The 20,339-nt window shown below is 34.3% G+C and overlaps 1 protein-coding gene across 5 annotated transcripts in view; it reads left to right on the top strand.

The window, feature by feature from the left end:
- Window positions 1-20,339, top strand: part of LOC123541692 (perlucin-like protein) — a 28,993-nt gene that overhangs the window by 5,696 nt on the left and 2,958 nt on the right. For 4 of the 5 annotated variants that reach the window (XM_045327221.2, XM_053531415.1, XM_045327220.2 and 1 more), the window contains exons 2-5: window positions 8,263-8,348; window positions 9,144-9,237; window positions 10,324-10,551; window positions 15,991-16,026. In XM_045327221.2, the coding sequence (XP_045183156.2) occupies window positions 8,263-8,348; window positions 9,144-9,237; window positions 10,324-10,551; window positions 15,991-16,026 (444 nt within the window). The remainder of the gene's footprint in view (window positions 1-8,262; window positions 8,349-9,143; window positions 9,238-10,323; window positions 10,552-15,990; window positions 16,027-20,339) is intronic. The other variant, XM_045327222.2, reaches the window with a different exon arrangement.

A 20,339-nucleotide genomic window follows, 5' to 3' on the forward strand; every position in this document is an offset into this window, starting at 1 on the left:
AATTGTCTTGATGAGGTGATCAATTGACCAAAGTTTCATGAAAATAATTCAAGGGGTTTGAGAGATACAGAGCTCAAACCTTTGACACTGAGCCAACACGGCTGACTCGCGAGGTCTGCATATTGTCTTGATGAGATGACCATTTGACCCATGTTTCATGAAAGTCCTTCTAGGGGTTAAGGAGATACAGAGCAGACACGGTTGACTCATAAGTTCTGCACATTGTTTCAATGAGGTGATCATTTGACCCAAGTTTCAAGAAAATCCTTGGAGGGGTTTAGGATATATACTTAGCGATAGAAATGTTACGGACGAACGTCAGGACAGAGACCATTCCTATTAAAACGATGCCGACAGACCAACAATGGGCAAAACAATTCACCACATATTCTTCAAAGTTGGGCATAAATATTACCTTTTGACATCTTCTCTCTATACGAGATTCATAGACACAAAAGCATTTGGCTTGTGAATAATGGCCTTAGAGCTTGACCTTTCAGCTATTGACCAATCCTCCTGTTACAGCGTTTATATTTAGTCATTTTAAACTGAACTTCATGGCATACATTTATGTCTGTAATCAATCAATTAACACTATGGTTAAGTGGTAGCTTAAAAATACAAGAAGTTGTCTGTGCTTTTCAAATTGTATTTCCATTTAGAACTTTAAAATAAATTTTCAAAAATCACAGCTTGGCTTTCAGTTCTGTAAACACCATGGCCAATCTTTGATGGATACCTGAAAAAAAAAGAAATCAGCACATATCCATAAGAGCTGTTTGAAGAATGTGTATGCCCCCATGATGGGTTGTTCCTCTGATCTGTATGACCTTGACCTACTTATCCCCAAAACATTTGAGATCATCTACTTCTTAAGCCTAATCATACCATGTATGGTAACTGTAAGAGCAATTGAGTACACCAGCTAATGTGACGGACGAATTAAGAAGGTCCAAGACTTTCACCATATGACAGGGAATATATTTATGACACACAGAATCATGAATAATAATATTTGTGATCAGTATAAAAGCATAAAACAGATCATGTGCCCTCATTTGAACAAATTTGAGAGATGACCTTACAATGATGCTATAGATCAATTTTAATGAATAGTTGAGTTGTCACAGGAGTGACGAATTATACCCCCACAATATGTCCTTGTCACAGAACTAAGCCAATGTCGACAGTGAACATGCTTGAGCTTTGACCTACTGACCTCAAAATCAATAGAGGTAATTTGCTGGTCATGATCAACCTCCCTATGAAGTTTCATGATCCTCTGCCGAAGCGTTCTCAAGTTATTGTCTGGAAAAGGTTTAAATGTTTCGGGTCACTCTGCCCTTTGACCTTTGGAACACAAAATCAATACAAATCATCTGCTGGTAATAACCAACCTCCCTATTAAGTTTCGTGATCCTAGTCCCAAGCCTTTTGAAGTTATTGCCTGAAAACTGTTTAAATGTTCCGGGTCACTGTGACCTTGACTTGTGACCTACTGACCTCAAAATCAGTAGGGGTCATCTGCTGGTCATAACCAACCTCCCTGTAATTTTCATTAACCTAGACCCAAGTGTTCTCAAGTTTTCATCTGGAAACCGTTTAACTGTTTGTGTTATTGTGACCTTGACCTTTGACCTACTAGCGTCAAAGTCAAACTTGACCTGTATTTTATCATGTTACATGTGTGTACCAAAATTTATGATCTTAGACCCAAGCGTTCTCATACTGTCATCCGGAAACCGTTTAACTGTTCCAAGTCACTGTGACCTTGACCTATGACCTACTGACCTCAAAGCAGAATCTGACCTGTATTTCATGATGTTACACCTGTGTACCAAAATTTATGATCCTAGGCCCAAGCGTTCTCAAGTTATCATCCGGAAACCATTTAACTGTTCCGAGTCACTGTGACCTTGATCTTTGTCCTACAGACATCAAAGTCGAAACTAACCTGCATTTTATGGTGTTACACCTGTGTACCAAAATTAATGATCCTAGGTGCAAGCGTTCTCAAGTTATCATCCAGAAACTGTTTAACTGTTCAGGGTCAATACGACCTTGACCTTTGACCTACTGACCCCAATTTCAAACCTGACATGTATTTTCTAATGTTACACTTGTGTACCAAAAATTATTAAAATCGGTCAAGCCTTCATAAGTTATCTTTCGGAAACCATGACCCAGTTTCAAACTTTACCTAGAAATAATCAAGACAAACATTCTGACAAAGTTTCATACAGACTGGGTCACAACTGTGGCCTCTAAAGTGTTCACAAGTTTTTCCTTTGATTTGTCCAGGTGACCTAGCTAAAACTCCTGGCACATTATTAAACATGATTGATTAATTTTTAAATTGTAGAAATTCCAGCTTTCTGCTTTCTTGTTAACATCAAAATGTAAGGAACTTAAAAGGGACAAAACTATTTTTTAGTATGACTTTCAAGCTTTTAATGGTGACAGAAGAGCCCTGGTATTACTTCAGGCAAGATAGAGCAGGCACTTGTTTTAACAACCAACACTATGTAAATTAGCTGGATAACTTTCCTGCATGAAAGAATGCTATACCCCTAGTGTGGGTTTCAAATGCACAGCAACAAAGGGCAACTGATACCACATCAGTTGTGAAAAGTCAAAATATTTTCAAGCAAATAAAAGGTGTACTCTATATGGACAAACAGTACTGTGTGCTATCTAGTATGACATATTATATGATGAATTCTGAGAAGTAAAAGTGAATATGTATAGCATGTATAAGTCTTAAATATGCCTTACAGGTCTTAGAAAAGACAAAAATAACTTACTTTATTTCACAATTTAAAACTCTGTACTTGCAGACCTCTAAAAACCTGTGTTGACTGCAGTTTCATACCTGAAAAAGTAAAGCTAATGTTCAAACTTATCCTGGTTTATTAAAGCTATAGTTATGACAAAATGTAATATCAGTAATATGGTCTGTCAACTGTTTTTTCAGAAACAAACAATAAAATCTGCTTTAATATGAAGAATTATTAAATTATTTATAATGTGCAATACATTAAAACTTTTATTACTATCACTCTAAGATAAGAAGGAATATATATATATTTGCTACTATAATTCAGACAAAGACATAATTATATCTTTAGAATGAAGGAATTTTATAATTACTTCATTTTGAACATTTTATAAACTTAAATGACATTTTCATGGTTCTATATGACTGTATGAATTCAAGAGGAAGAAAAAAAAATCAATGGCTTTTTTGTCACATACCACCAAGAATACCTGACTAAAATTGGACTGGGAAACAAGACGTCTGCTTTACGCCATGCCGCTATCTGCAGTTGACCGAGATTCCAGGACTTCAACTCTGTTCAACATTGTCCACTATAGATCTGTTACAAAAAAATGTCACTGTTTAGAACTTTATTTATAATACAATATTAAGAAAACAGAAATAGTTGGTTTAATGCAACAAACTACCTTTGAAGGGTTATAATGACTTTGGTTATAATTTGACAGCCAATTTTTTTTTATCATGAACATAACTATAACTAAATGTAAATTACTTGCTATTTCCTATTTTTTATAATTGTTATCTCAATAATATCTCATATATTTCTCATAGGTTTAAATATCTGCTTAACAGTTTAAAAGGTATTATGGATTCCATTCCTTTTATTACCTCTCTTTAATTTATGACTTTGACAGTTGACTTGCAAAATCTCAGTTTGTGCATAAGCCCATGTATGCAGCACTCTGTCCCAAAAGTTTGCCTTGAGCAGTGTTTTTTTAGGTCTGGTTACTGCACTGAGCAGTATTGTTGTCTGCAATTTCTTCTGGCATTCTGCAACATAAATAGTTTTAAAGACATTATAATAAACTGTGATACCAAGCTTGTGTGATAAGAATGTTTCATTTGTAACTTATTTTGCATGACATAATGTAATATCTCAAATATGTCAAATCAAGAATTCAAGCCAGATACAAAACCCCTAGAGGACTCTCTACTAGGCATTGGGTTACCTGATGACTATCTTGCAGGCTAGGCGGCTTTCAGTTAATTTATTGGAGGGCAAGAGAATTCCTTGACTTTATTATCGAGTAAACATATGTTCAATACAGACAGGTCATATTAGTTGTGTAGTTGAATAAGCGGTTCTCGTATCGGGTGGCCTCGGTAGCTCAATTGGTAGAGCATTGGCATGGTAAGCCGAAGGTCCGAGGTTTGAATCCCCGTCGAGGCTGCACATTTTTCCTGAGACTGTTACAGTTGCAATACTGTCAAACATACCCTTCGATTGCAGGCATTTGTCCGTATCGAATATAGATCATTGATGCCTATTTAATTTATTTTTATATGTAACAGGCTGATCATACTTCAGCCCTGACCGGGAATCGAACCCGGGACCTCTCACACCTAAGGCGGACACTCTACCACGTCGCTATAAAAGCTAGCTCAATAGCAAGGAAGTATAAGTGCACCCTTATACTCTACCCTACTACATACACCCCCTCCATTTTAGAATTCGTCCTCGAATTCCAGGAGTTTGAACCTCTATGGGACGTTCCAAGGTGTCCATTCACATCTACTCGTGAGTTATTTACGTTGGGCGCCAAAGTAACAGGCTGATCATACTTCAGCCCTGACCGGGAATCGAACCCGGGACCTCTCACACCTAAGGCGGACACTCTACCACGTCGCTATAAAAGCTAGCTCAATAGCAAGGAAGTGTAAGTGCACCCTTATACTCTACCCACCTACATATATTAAAATCAAGTCTCATGCACATTCAGTTTCTTTTATTATATAGATGATAAAAAACACTGATACGAAGTAAACAGGGTACGAGTCGACCCCAAATAACCGTTGATGAGGAATGTCTGCAATATCGACACTCATAAAATTATACCTAAATAACCGAATATTTCTACAATAATTATTACCGGCTTGTCCCTCCAATTGATCTGTCAACACAGGAAACAGCGAAGATAAACAGAATTTATATGCTCAATATTTCCTTTACACTCGCTTCCGCTTCGTGTCGCACTGACCCAAAGCGCGTGCTTTTGTATGATCGATGACGTAGTTCATCCACTGTTGTGCAACATGTACACGGAAAATCAAGTTTTACTGCTGAACAATCTGCAGTATTTTCGACAGAAAGTTTCGTTGTGGTTGCTCACACGGATGCCGCCATTTTATTTACGATATCGTAAATATTTACGAGACCCCTGACCCTCTCGTAACTTTACGAGGATTTTATGTAGAAACTTACGATATCGTAGCAACGATAATTTTCATAAGACACCTATCAGACTTACGAGAACGTTGCGAGAGACTTACGAGAAAGATACGAGAAATATTCTCGTAAGTATCTTGATAAGACGGGCCCAATATTTTTATCAGTATATAGATCTATAACTGTTCTCTCAGATTGGCTTATTCTATTTATCTACTGATATTTCTATGAAAAAATATTTTAGGGGGTCCAAAAGTTGTTAAGTAGATGCTGCCCTCCACCCAACGCCTATTGTTGGTCCCTGTGCTTCTATGCCTATGAACTAACATGTGCGTAGATCATGAAAAAAAAACTCCGTCATAAGCTGTACTTGGTGAACTGATCAGTTCACAAAGCCCTGTCGTGGATAATCCATTCGTTCCGACAATACTTTTTATAATACAAATGCCCTGTGGTAACAAAATACACCCGTGTGATACTCGTAGTTCATCTAAACGTTTATAAACTATTAACCATGAAACATTTTTATTAAAGAACTTCTTATTTATTACATATACTATTTAAACTACACTTTACATTGGGGGAAAGTGTCAAACTCTTGCTTTTAAAGATGTTTTTTTCACAATTATTTCTAGCGGACAGAATTTTCTATAACTTTGCATATTTATAGACTGATGTATGACAAGTTAAAATAAAAAATAAAAATGATAGGTACCCGTGCTTCTTTTTTCAATATTCAAAGTTTATCAAGAACACCAAATCGGTATTTTTGTCTGAAGAAACAATACATACATATCATAATAAAACTACTGCAAACAACTATTTACTTAAAATTTCACTCCGATGTTACTGTTTATGCATCACAATTAATGAAACCACTATAACTATGCATAAAATGTCAACATATAGATATAATAACTCAGAAGAATTACTTTTGACAAATGTCGAAAGTATCTTAAACAGAGAAAAACACGAAGTATTTCTTAATGATATGAAAAATCTAGCGGACAGAAATTTATCAAATTTTATATTATGTAAGCTAGAACTAAGACAAAAAGTTCTAAACCAAAAAAATAATATCAACCCGTGCTTGTTTTCAAGAATAATTAAAAAATATTCACTCCACCCACAAAAGTATTTTTTCATTACCCCAACTACCTAAAATTATGAACATTTTTTTTTCTTACACAACAAATTTCACAATGTTATAATCAGTTTCATAACCAATTTGCTTACTCACATGCGGAATAATGCTCCTTTAAGGTTGCATGCCTCTAGCTCAAATACTTTTTGAGATACGTGCTACACAAGCTTTAACATGCCATTTACGTATATATTTGACCACGTCAAGGGACATAAATCTGTTTTTACTGAGTGAACTCAAATAAAAGCACTGGTGCACAACTTGGCATGCTGAATTTAATTCTTCTATGGTTTCATGACTCTTGGCGCATATAGTTTTGAGTTGACTCTTGGCGCATATAGTTTTGAGTTACATGCGACACAAATGTTTAGACCCTTTATGTACATTTTGACTGCCAAGGGCCATAACTCTGGTGAAACTTATATAAATAATGGCAATGTTATGATAAACGTGTAAAATGGGACTTCATTAGAATACAAATTTGTAAAATTGTTACAATTTCCATTTCCTATCTTAACTATGTGATTTGAAATATTAAATGACTTCTCAAGCTGTTCACAGTGTTAAAGGCCTAGATCTTGGCAGTGGGCCAAGGGATTTCTGTCTTCATCAGCACAGTTGGAGGCTAATGACTATCACAGTATGTTTCCAATAAACAAGGTCATTGTTTATTGGAGAGTCAGTCTACCTTACAAGTGTATCAGTTAGTAAGAAGTGGAATCATAAATATTGACAACTATTAAAGTTGTACCTATTTTTGGCATTTTATGTAAAGAAATGTATTTTTTATCAAACACAATTATAAAATAATAAGAAACTTATTTTAGGAAAAAAGCAAGTTTTCATTTTTTTTCAATTTCTGCCTAGAGACTTGTGATATTTCAGAAAAAAATAAAAAAATAAACTTGAAACGTAAATAATATTTGTCTAGACAGAAAACCAAATGTGCATTTTAGTGTTACTAGGTAAATTATGAAAAAGTGCACTATTGGCAACTTACTGAAGTTGAAAAATCAGTAATGATGTAACACATAATTTGATTTTGCCCAGTAATATTATGTTAAAATAATGGTGATCGCATGAATATGAGAAATAAAAAAAATAATAATAATAATAGATGATAATAATAATTATTGTTATTACTATTATTATTATCATCATCATCATCATCGATATAACATTACCATAATAATAAAAATTATCTATATAATATCAAAATGATAATAGTTATTATTATTCCACATTCACCGAAGGGTAATTAATTTCTTTCAACTCCTCTGCACACAACTTCATGGTCTAGTTGGGACTCCTGCTGTGCTAACTGCCCTCTAATCAGCAACTGTTACATAATTGATGATAAGCAGCAGATAAGATTGGAGTTGTTTATTGAATTTGGGGGGTACACTTATATAGTCGTGGATGTATGCCTTTGAAACTTACATTTTCGTTCAGATTCTTGAAATACTAGTATCCTGATAACAAAATAAATACTTAGCTTTGAACCTCTACGTTGCTTAATTTCTATAATGGACTGGTCCATCATTCAATTCTGGCAATACCATTTATTATTTAAAGTGGTGTTACTGAAAATGTACTGACTGAACAGCGGACATTGCAGACCATGATGAGCCTGATCCTGGTCTGCACTGGTCGCAAAGGCAGAATGACTTGCCTCTAGAAGGCTAAGGGTATGGGAGTATTTACAACAGTTTTTATAAAAAAAAAAACAGCCGCGGTTCTTAACAGTAGCTTTGATGAGTTTAGTTTTAAAACAAAACGTTAGGGTAATTCATATAAAATTGTCCTACTAAAATTGTCTACTCTTTACTAGTGTTTTCTTCTGTTTTCAGTTGCATAGTAATCACGTTCTTTTATTGATGTTTTTTGTTTAAGGTGCTGATTGTTCTGAAGGATGGATAAGTTACGAGTCCTCTTGTTACTATTTCAGTCCTGACAGGCTGACCTGGGACCAAGCCTTTGTAAATAAGTATTGTTACTTGACCCTTACCCTGCTCAATTTCTGTAATGGACTAGTCTTTCGTCCAATTTTGGCAATAACATTTATTATTCGAAGGGGTGTTAACTGAAAATTTACTGACTGAATTGGCGAACAGTGCAGACCATGATACGACTGCAAGGATGTGCAGGCTGTTCTTAGTTTGCACTGGTCGCAAAGGCAGAATCAGTTGGCTCCAGCAGGCTTTAGGTTAAGGTGTTTAGATCATTAGCATCATTTCAAACCACAGGTTTTGATAAACTGTGTTAATAATAATGCAAGAATTGAATATTGTGTATTCAATGGCTGTTTTATATCATTTTTTTAAATACTTGTCGCAATAAACATTTGATATTTAGGTTGGTATTTCCGTGTTTCTCGTTTGCTTTGTTTAGTTTGTTTTGCTGTTTAAAACATCTTAAATGTTCTGCATTTGGTTTTTTAAGCGCAAATATCTGTATTAACCTGTATTAACATTTACCCTGCTAAACTCCGAAACGAAATGGTCCATCATTTTATTGGGCAGCATCATTTATTTCTCGAACGGTGCTCACTGAACATTTACTGAGTGAACAGCAACCACTGGAGACCATGATCAGCTTGTATGGATGTGCAGGCTGATCTTGGTCTGCGCTGGTCGGTAAAAAAGACTCACTTGCGGCAAGCGGACTAAAGGTTAAATATGTCAGTGAATGCGAAATAGAAAAAAAATTACTTTTCTAGTAAGAAATGTGCTCTATAACCTTGTTTGCAATGCTTTCTATACTTTTCTTTTAAGAATCAGTGTACAGCGCTGCAAAGTCATTTGGTAGAAATCGAGAGTTCCGAAGAAAATACGTTCCTTGCCACTGTATTAAAAGCAAGCACACACAGTGAGTACAAATGGACATGAGTATTTATAATAATTTACAGTATATTATGCAAAGTTTAACGTAAAAACGCTGTTTGTCATAGAAGGAAGGCTATGCGAGTTGATTCTCCATCATAATATGCATCCACATTTTCAAACGCTTTTTTTCTATCTTAATACTTAAGTATCATATTCTTCAGGCATCCCTGACATACAAAAGGCAATTGGTAGACCTAGCTGCATCCCTTGTTTAAGACGACATACATCATTGTATGTTTTCACATATGGGAATTATTTTTATCAAGGAAGCACATGCTGATCTTACCAAAAAGGAGCTTAAAGAACGCTATGGGATGCATAAGAAATTAAGTGCCAATACAAGCATTTATGACCTTGCATTACTTGAAAACAAACTTGATCATTTGCAGCTCAGAATAACTACACTTATGATTAGTATAATTATACGTGTATATGATTTCAGAGTTTTTAACCTGGATATTGTTACTAAAGTAAAAATTCCCTTTGGCATAATATGGAAAATAGTGTCAACAAAGTACTGGTTGTCGAAAAACGTTGACTATCTTTCTAGATATGGTGTGCTCATTTAGTAAAATCCTTCAGAGTTTCATGGTATGGTGAGCCAATTTAGCAAATTTCTTCTTTAAAATCAAAATATGGTGTGCCAATTTAGCAAATTCCTCTTGACTTTCAAGATATGGTGTGCGCACTTACCAGAACTCCTCCTGCATATCAAGATATCTTGTTAAGATTGCATCCAATTGAGGTATCTGTATGTCTAGTAGTGACGTTATTTGTGTAAAGGGAAGATCGCGATTTCCTTGTAATACACACTTTTAAGATGCTCCACTGTCGTGAACTGGAAATATAACTCCTAATAATGCGTCTTATAAGCGAAAAAAATAGGAATATTATCTAGGGCAATGATTATCCTCAACACTAATATTCTCTATATACAGATCGTATGGCCGTGCAACACGATTTTTTGTGCTCATAAACATCACACCATACTTTAAAAACGTCTTTAACAAAGCAAACAAATATTTCTAAGCACAATAACCTTTGTAGTCTTCCCAACATTTTTCTCTAGGGAATCGAAGTTGTTCGTATTACATTGGACTCACGGATAAAGAAGTGGAAGGGCAATGGAAGTGGGTGACTAGCAAAACACTCGTAGGAATCTCACATTGGTATCCAGGGGAACCTAACAATCATGAAAACAGGGATGAAGATTGTGTTTGTTTTTGGCGGGCAGAACCAGGATCATGGAATGATATAACCTGTTCTTCCTCAAACCTCTATATCTGTGAAAGGGCAAGTGAGTAAAAACTATAAAAAATATCCTTACAAGAGTCGAAACTGCTGAGCTGGGTGTACAAAGCCCGTCCCTTACTACTGGTTCATTCAACTCAAATTTGTAATTTATTTATGTTAATGATGATCTATGACATATTCTTCGTTCTACTTATTAGCAACGTAACATAACATCAGTTCCTTTTTACATGCAGTCATTTCAACCGTTTTAGCGAAGCCATTATTGGTGTGTTTAGATCCATGGAGATAATATTTTGTACGCGTGTTTTTAAATCGAATGACATTTGTGTGTTAAGACTTTGTCTTACATTATGAGAAAAAACAGCATCAAATTATAGAGAGAAAAGGTTATTTACATTGTGTTGTCTAACTTGTTGAAAATAGGGTAAGTGCGAGGTTGACATGGTCTGTAAGCGTTTTTACCCTCCTCACTCCTCCTATTGACACCCCACCCTCCTTTCCTCTTGAATTTACGCTACTTTTTGCATCCCCTTCCCCTTTTCTTTGAGTAAGTTTTCGTGGCTCCCCTTTGTTTCGGCTGCCGGAATCCTTAGACGGTACACGATTGTTTTTGCTAACTTGTATGTGTGCGTTTGTACGCTTGTGAGTCTAAAACGGTGCCGTACTGCTTTCTTGTATCTTACTTGTTCGTTTCTCTATGTTATCAAGTTGGGTGAGGTTGTGTGTTTATCTTTGGTACATGAGTGTCTGCGGTATTGTGGTTAACGTTGTAGTGTGACTGATATTAAGGAACGTAGCATTCCCTCTGTATATACATCCTTGTTCCACTTTCCCCTTCAAATTCCTTCCAAACCCCACTTCCCATTTCCTTCCCCTCTATCTTTATTTGGCATAAATTAAGATGTACTTGATAGATGTTTGAAGCAACCTGTCTGTAATGTTTTTCCACTACAGCTTCTTTTTGTTGTGGGCCTACTTTGCAAATGCGTGGCTTTGGGGCTGTGGTTTTGTTGCTCTGTCATTCCGAGAAATCTACCCTTACCTATTATCTTTCATATGACAATGGAACAGCATATAAAACATGTACGCAACACAAGACAGTGTACTGATATATAAATTGAATTCCTGAAAAGGGCTATAATAGGGATCACACTTTCGGACAGTTCAGCGCCTTAAAGGACGCTCGCTACAGTTTCGTATTTTTCTTTCTCAATATATTTTGATGAAATGTTTTGTATTAAAAGATCATGTTATAATGTATTGAAAAATGAAATAAAAAATACTAGGTCACCAGCTTTGTTTCAATTCAATTTGCCCCTAGATATGGTGCTATTTTTAACATTTTTCAAAATTTCTATAATCCTAAAATATATATTAGTAAAGTACAGTAATCAGCATAAATTTGATATCTAAGCATTTTTATAACGGAAAACAATATATCTATTTGAAACATGCTCAGAGAAATCAAAAGAAAATGATTTTGTAAAAAAAGGAATACTTGTTCAGCAGACCCAAGGGCTATTTTTGCATAATTTTGTCAATTTTAAGTTGGTACTTCTGCTGTTTTATCGAGTTTCACATAATAGAATTTGATCAAACTCTGCACATACCTTTGGTTATGTCTACCTAATCTGAAACAAAAAGAAAATTGATAGGTCACCATATTACATTTCGCTTAAATCAAATTACATCGAGGTTCGGTGTGGCGGGCATTTATACAACGCAGGTTAGTACGAAATACTCTTTCAGTGTTTGAGCAAAATGACTTAGAGATATATCAAATTATCAAACGGCAGATTTCTTAATAAGCGGATTCTAAGGTGTTTCTGAAGCATTTTGATGTCATAGAACGATGAAAGTTTCCGCCTTTCTCCGAACAAAACCTATTGTTTACGAATACGGATGTACGGTATGAGTACGGTACGGGATTAGAAATAGCTGTGACTCAATGCAGAGTTCGAGCGCCGGTATAAATTACAGACTGTAGTATATGTCGGACTGAAGCAATTTGAACTAAAAGTACTTTAAATGTATATATTTTGTAACCATGGTGATACTTACCCTAACCTTCAGTCAGTATATTATACATATTATACATTAAATGCACGCGAACATACAATAATTTGCGAATTTTTTCCGTACGCGACATTAGATAATCACTTCCGGGCATGCGCAGAAGACCGCTCCAACTATGCAGTGAGCTACATCGATTAGAAGTTAAGTATGAAGGTATTAAATGCCTCCGCTACTATTTTCTATATAAAATTAACAACTTATAACATATTTTTATCAAGATTTCTAGCCTTTCACTTCCTGCGAGACTACCCTTGTCTTGAAGGTCTGTTTTTAAGCAATCAAAATATACCCAAAAATATATGGGGTTGACCATAATGCAGTGAAAACGCTAATATTGCGTAGGTAGACATCGAGAAATACCTACTTTCACTTTCATTTTACAAGGCAGCTTCAAATCAATTTTTGAAGCATATAACGTAGCTTAAAATCATCTGCGAACATTCGTTTTTACAATTAAGCATCAATAAAGCTTATATCTGGCATGAAAATGGCCTTTACTAGGCGGGAAAATTGCACTATATATTGATATGGACTACATTCGAGTGGACCACGGAGGCATATCCGGCTAATTGCCCCCTTCATGCCTATAAGAAATACCAAAATTTTCAAAATCGTTCTATTGCAGTCAATTATTGTACGTAAGTCAATTGTCAACAATTTTGCCAACTTTCAGTTTGAAAGAATGGCTACTGTCGGAATTATGTCCCATTCAGACAGACAGTCCACACCTGCAAAAAACGTGTCAGGGGCATAGATAATGCCAGTTTTTCATTAAATATAGTATCATACGGCCTTACTTTTCTGATTTCTATAACTCGTTTGCAAGAAACAGCTAGAAGTACACGAAAAATAATCGATTTCTGTCATTCTTACCTAAAATGGTGTCGCTGATGCAAAACTGAGATGTGGGGAATCACCTTAAAAATCAGAATTTTGCCTACTTTCCGAAAAAAATCTCAAATTTGCCCAAAATATGCAAATGATATGCCACGTTTGTCTTAAAATGGTGCTTTTTGCTCAATTCTGATCAGAAAGTACCAGTTTTACATCGGCTAAAGCAATTTTCACGAAGTGCGAAATTTTCATTTTAGGTATGAAGGTATTAAATGCCTCCGCTACTATTTTCTTTATAAAATTAACAACTTATAACTAGGGATGGGAACGAATACTGAAATCAATATTCGAATATTCGGTTTGCCATATTCGAATATATTCGAATATTCGGTTTGTTTTAATGGAAGCTTTCAATTCTTATTAAGTGATTGGCATATACACAACGTATTCATTTGTTTACAGCGTGGATCATCGTACGTAATAAGGCCAAAAAATGTTTGCTTCGGGTAACCCGATCCTGCTTAGCAAAACCCGCCGATCCTAGCATTTTATTTCACGATTCTGTCAGTATAATCATGAACATATTTAACTAATTTAGTGTTTTAGTTTCAAAATAATACAAAAAATCAAAACGATTATAATTTAGACCGTCGCAATTTTATCTAAAAATAGCAGGTCGCCCCATTTAAACACGTGACGCGCTGTTGTATTACCGCCGCCATCTTGAAAATTTTTAATCGTCGTGTAAAAAGCAAGTAAGGCAAACTTCAACATGAACTTATGCATCAGTCATATGTTATCTTGATTTTATTATAAAGTATTTCAAAAGTTAATTCGAATACGGCCGATTGCGGATGAAAACCGATTCTGCGGATGGTCTGAAACGTCGTACAAAATATTGCGAAAAGATCGGCAATATCTACAAGTTTGGTATTGTTTCCGAAAAAAAAAAATCTACAGCTTGTTACATAAAACAGGCGCCAATAAAAATGAACAAACGATATAAAGATATCACATTTACGCCTAATACAAACTGTTAATCCGTAGCGATGACCCCAGGTAATTATGTATTGCAATTTTCTTGTTAATTGGACATCTTTTGACATGAATCTGACACATTGACGCCTGTTGCAAACTGTTAATCCGTAACGATGGCCCCTGCCAATTATGCATTGCTATTTTCTTGTTAATTGGACATCTTTTGATACTCGTTAAACAAACATGACATGGTTTTATTCTGTAGAATTAGCATGCTCATATTGCCCAAAATCAATGATACTTATTTTGAGCAAAAATATACAATAATTTACGAATATTCGAATTTGGTTTTCATATTCGAATATTCGACCGATTTCCGAATATTCGAATATTCGAATATTCGTTCCCATCCCTACTTATAACATATTTTTATCAAGGTTTCTAGCCTTTCACTTCCTGCGAGACTACCCTTGTCTTGAAGGTCTGTCTTTAGGCAATCAAACTATTCCCAAAAATATGGGATTGACCATAATGCAGTGAAACCATGGTCACGTGACTGAGACACGTGATGAAAACGCTAATATATTGCGTAGGTAGACATCGGGAAATACCTACTTTCACTTTCATTTTACAAGGCAGCTTCAAATCAACTTTTGAAGCATATAACGTAGCTTAAAATCATCTGCGGACATTCGTTTTTACAATCAAGCATCAATAAAGCTCATATCTGACATGAAAATGGCCTTTACTAGGCGGGAACATTGCATTATATATTGATATGGACTACATTCGAGTGCTAATTGCCCCCTTCATGCCAGAAACACCACCAAATTGGCACGGTGTTGGGGTAAATATCGACCCATCCGGAAAAACTGTAGCGCGTGCCTTTAAACTGTATCTAAAGTATCAATCGTACGGGACAGTATTGCAGAACATGTAATGGTCAGGTAGATTGTTGCTAAAGATGTTGTTCGTTTTCCAAATATTTCTGCGTTTGAAAATATACTCCTAAACCTTAATGAAATTGCAAACTTTATACAGTTTTAAAACAAAATGACATTATTTTGATATGATTTTGTGCGTATTATTAATCAACATGATTTTTCAACATGATATCTTCTGCCTAAACTAAATACAGGCGGTTCATTTACCAACATGGCTACTTTTCTAATTTTATTACAGCAGGAAATCGGTATTTTTTACTATCTTTTTTTCTTTTTTATTTTTGAGGAATTATGGGATATATCTATGTTATTCAGTGGTAATAATGTTCTGGACTTGTTTGTTTGGCATTATGTTTGCTCCAGACTTTGCATATGAACTTAACACGCTGTTGCTTTTTCTCCTAAATTTGTTTGAGATATGATTTTTTCATGTGTCAATTATAATAATGTGATAAATGCCTGTTATTTTTTCATGTGTCAATTATAATAATGTGATAACTGCCTGTTATTTTTTCATGTGTCATTTATAATAATGTGATAACTGCCTATTATTTTTTCATGTGTCAATTATAATAATGTGATAACTGCCTGTTATTTTTGCTACTACTTAGCCGTTTTTGTCATGTATTGTTTATTTGTATACCTTTCAGAAACAACCGACGACACTGACACAAACAAAGCAACAGGTACGTGTTAACAACACTAAAATATTATTATTACTAAAATTAAAATATTCCATGTTTGACATACATAAAGATTATGCATGATGATTTTGTTTGAACTTGTAAAGACAACATTTTGCCCATACATACTTCTTATTTGCGCTGTAAATAACTCGATATGTCTCAATTTCTCAGTTTCAGACGTTAATTTTTTCATTCATGTACACTGAAAAGTCATAAAGATGACAAAAAGACGAACCTTTACAAGCTCCAGTTCTAGCCAAGTGAGTCATTTTGAATGGCTAATTATAGCTATTTATTGTATGACTTGTAATTTCTGTTCACATAAAGCCTATAGAAAGTGGTATTCACCGCAAAAAGTGATATTCTTGTAAACATACTTGAACGAGCAACTATTTCTCAAAATTAAACTCATGCGCAGTAACCCAATCAGCAGCCTACTTACATTTCGATGACTAAAGTTTTTTTAACCATACTACTCTTTTTTTAAGTGTAGTCATAAGATAAGATAATTACTGATACAATAATTGTTGATACTACAGTAGTAGAGATAGTACCTTAAGGTTCAAATTATGAAAAGCAAATAAAAAAAGAAACATCGATTGTTTAAAGGTAACATCTAACATGGAATATAATACGTAAGTCTTGACTTGATCATTTTGAAGCATTTTGCTAACGATGTTCTTAAACTTTTTTTTTATTTAATTTCATGTAGCCCCTCTTGCGGATAGTCATTGATCAATATTTAAGGTATCAGAAGCCTAATAGAGTACCTCCTTTTTGAAGAGTATTCAATTCCTACCATAAACCTACCTTTGCTGCAATTCTCAGGGGGAGGGGGCGTAGGTTCAAGCCAAGACCATTGTTTTTCCTTATTTTCCTTTTTTATAGTAAGTGTTTACTTCTTTCAAGTCTTGTAATTGATTTCTTGTTCAAAAATGGAAACAAATAATGATAAGTGATTTCTTGCTGTACAGAGTGAATTTACGACTTAAACAGAAGGGGTAGAGTTACACATCTTTAAAAATATTGAGTTACATGCGGTAAAAGTTCTCTATTTTGTTTTTACTCTTTAGATTACATATTGTGGAAGAAATTTAGGTAGGTTTTACGTCTGCCCCAAGGTTATTTTTGAATGAAGTAAGCAAAATTCAAAACAGGATTCGACCTTTTTTTCACTGTTGAAGTTAGAATTCTATCTCATTAAATCCGTTTACTTGAGGCACCCTAGAAAAAATGATATTGACATTTTTATTTTGTGTTTTATATTTGTTTACCAATAGTTTGATGTTTCTTTTATTAAAATTAATGGTAAAATGAGTTCTCTGCAAACGTTTTGGATAGTGGCCATCACTTTGAAATTTGTCTCTTCCTGAGCTTGAGGAAATACCATAAGTTATACAAAATTTATAAAAAGCGGCACGGTAAAAGTTGTTTAAAAATTGCTAAACAGTGCAAAACACGGTCACCTTTAAGAATATACCAAGCAAATGCCATTTTGTAAACATTACTATTAGGCATCTAATACCTTAATCACTATTTATACCCGAATTATTGCTGGGAAGAACTTAACTCAATGCAAAAAAAATGTAAAATACATTATTATATTATGACATCAGAAAATGATTTAAGTGTATCAAAATAATAAATTCAGATCAACTATTTAAGCTGAAATTAAGATATAATGTTTTTAACAATACGGTTATTTCGTTCTTTCTATAAACTGGTGGCATACAGGTGTATCGGTTAATGCATGGACGGATAATTACTTTTATTATACCTCACATGAATGCCAAACGCAAATTCCCATTAGTTTAACTTGAATAATATATCATATTCCCCAATGATTTTTCAATTTCATGTTATATGATCCGTAATTTCATATCACATGCGCAACAGCGCTATTTTGTTTTTCTGCGCATGTGATATTTTTCCCGTTGAGAGATCGATACTTTCGTATTGATTAAAAGACTCAGAGGATAAATTTTCAAACGTGGCGCTTATATAAACTCAAGGATTAAATTACCTTTTCTGGTGTGCATGCATGTGTGAATCCGGCCGATTTTTTTTATTTGTTCTACGTGCCAAAAATTTCGAAAACAACTTTTATCAAATATTGAATCGAAACTAGAAATGATCTTACTAAGAAAATGAGTGCTCACATTAATATGTTTCCTGTAGAAATAATGAAGTTATCGCCGGTTTTCAAATGTAACTGTTGTCGATTTCAGCATTAACACAATGTTGAAATATGGGTATAAATATAGTATATATAAATATAGGGGTCAGCGATATGTAAACGTCTTGACTAAAAATATCAAACAAAAGCTGTCCGTAAGACAGCGCACTCCACTTTCTCAGTGCTTGACTCTGAATAAGAGCTTTGCCAATAACAAAAATAAACTAAGTTAAAAAGGGATATAATTCTGTCAAAATTAAAATCAGAGTAATGCGGATTGTTTGTCCTGGTGTAGACTTTGATAGTAAATAACTATTTCAACTTTCAAGTCAAGATTTAAAAAAAAAAACAGAGATATTTGACTTTATCAAAAACTTTAACTAAAAATTCAAAGTTAAAAAGAGGCATAACTATGTCAAAATTCAACTCAGAGTTATGGGGTTTGGTTTTGCTGGTGTAGACTTTGATAGTAATTTTCAAGTCAAAAGCTTTTATAGTAACAGAGATATCTGACTTTATCAAAAGCTAACACTAAAAATTCTAAGTTAAAAAGGGGCATAATTCTGTCAAAATTCAAATCAGAGTAATGGGGACTATTTCAGCTGGTGTAGACTTTGATTGCAAATAAGTATTTTAAGTTTCAAATAAATAGCTTTGATAGTAACAGAGATATTTTACTTTATCAAAAAAAATGAACCAAAAATTCTAAGTTAAAAAGGGGTATAATTCTGTCAAAATTCAGATCAGAGTTATGGGGATTGTTTTTCTTGGTGAAGACTTTAAATGGTAAATAAGTATTTGATAGTAACAGAGATAAATGACTTTATCAAAAACATTAACCAAAAATAATTCTAAGTTAAAAAGGGGCATAATTCTGTCAAAATTCAAATCAGAGTTATGGGGATTGTTTCTCCTTGTGAAGACTTTGATGGTTGATAAGCAGTTGTAGTTTCAAGTCAATAGTTTTGATAGTAACAGAGATATTTAACTTTATCAAAAACTTTAACCAACGCCGACGAGTTGGCTTACAGTTGTTTCAGGAAATAAAAACTCCTTTATTTACCATGGGAACAGAAAAGATTTTGGCTGATTGTAAGAGATTATCAAATATTTGATCAAAGATTACGTGAAAAGTAATAAACAAATAAATATGAAATATATTTACATAACTTTGTACTGTAATAATCATGCAAGAGATGAATGACTTAAAAGATGGCAAATGATAACTTAAACAGACAATGTTTGCTTATTGGAAGAATGTTACATCGCCAAGATTAGCGCATTTTTAAATATACTGGTAATTCCAACAATAATGAATTCAGTGAATATAAGAATTTTATGAAGTATACAACTTAAACTGAGGCAAGCAGTTACACACTTGAATATAAGACTTGCTTTTTGTGAGAACTGGATAGAAAGGAAAGGTCAAGAGAAGGTTGTAATATAGGCTGGACGTTACACTGTCATTATAAAGGAAATTCACAGTTTTCTTATATCCCATTCTATCATATGAGGTAAAATAGAGAACACTTGAAATAGATTACTATTTCAAGTGCCCTCTATGTGCCCCGGTTGTGATAAGCCACTTAGTCAGTTGTTTACTGGACATGCATGATGAAGTCAGATGTTCATGAGCGTAGGCTAGGTGAAAGTAGCTATCCAGCCTATGTTGAAGCACTGGTTATATTTTATTTCTTAAAAAAGGGAAGAAAGAAATAGAAATATGTCAGTGCATGTGTTGATAACACATTGTTATTTTGTCTTTCTCTTTTCTCTCTAGCATTTTAAGAAAACTCACAGTTTTCTTATATCCAGTACTATAATATGAGGGGAAAGAGAGGACACTTGAAATAGATTACTATTTTCAGTCATTGGAATTGCTATTGCAGGATCAATAGCTTAACTAAAGATTGATTTCGCAATTCCAGTCGATGCAAGTGCCATGACAGATTCAGTTTGAACTGCTGATTGATTGTAATTCCAGTCTATGCATGTGCCATGACAGATTCAGTTTGAACTGCTGATTGATTTCGCAATTCCAGTCTATGCAAATGCTATGACAGATTCAGTTCCTGAACTGCTGATAGATTTTTCGGTTTCATTCTATGGGACTGTAATGTATTTTTTTTTTTGAACT

The sequence above is a fragment of the Mercenaria mercenaria genome, chromosome 19, assembly GCF_021730395.1.
Source record: "Mercenaria mercenaria strain notata chromosome 19, MADL_Memer_1, whole genome shotgun sequence".
In the NCBI taxonomy this organism is placed as follows: domain Eukaryota; kingdom Metazoa; phylum Mollusca; class Bivalvia; order Venerida; family Veneridae; genus Mercenaria; species Mercenaria mercenaria.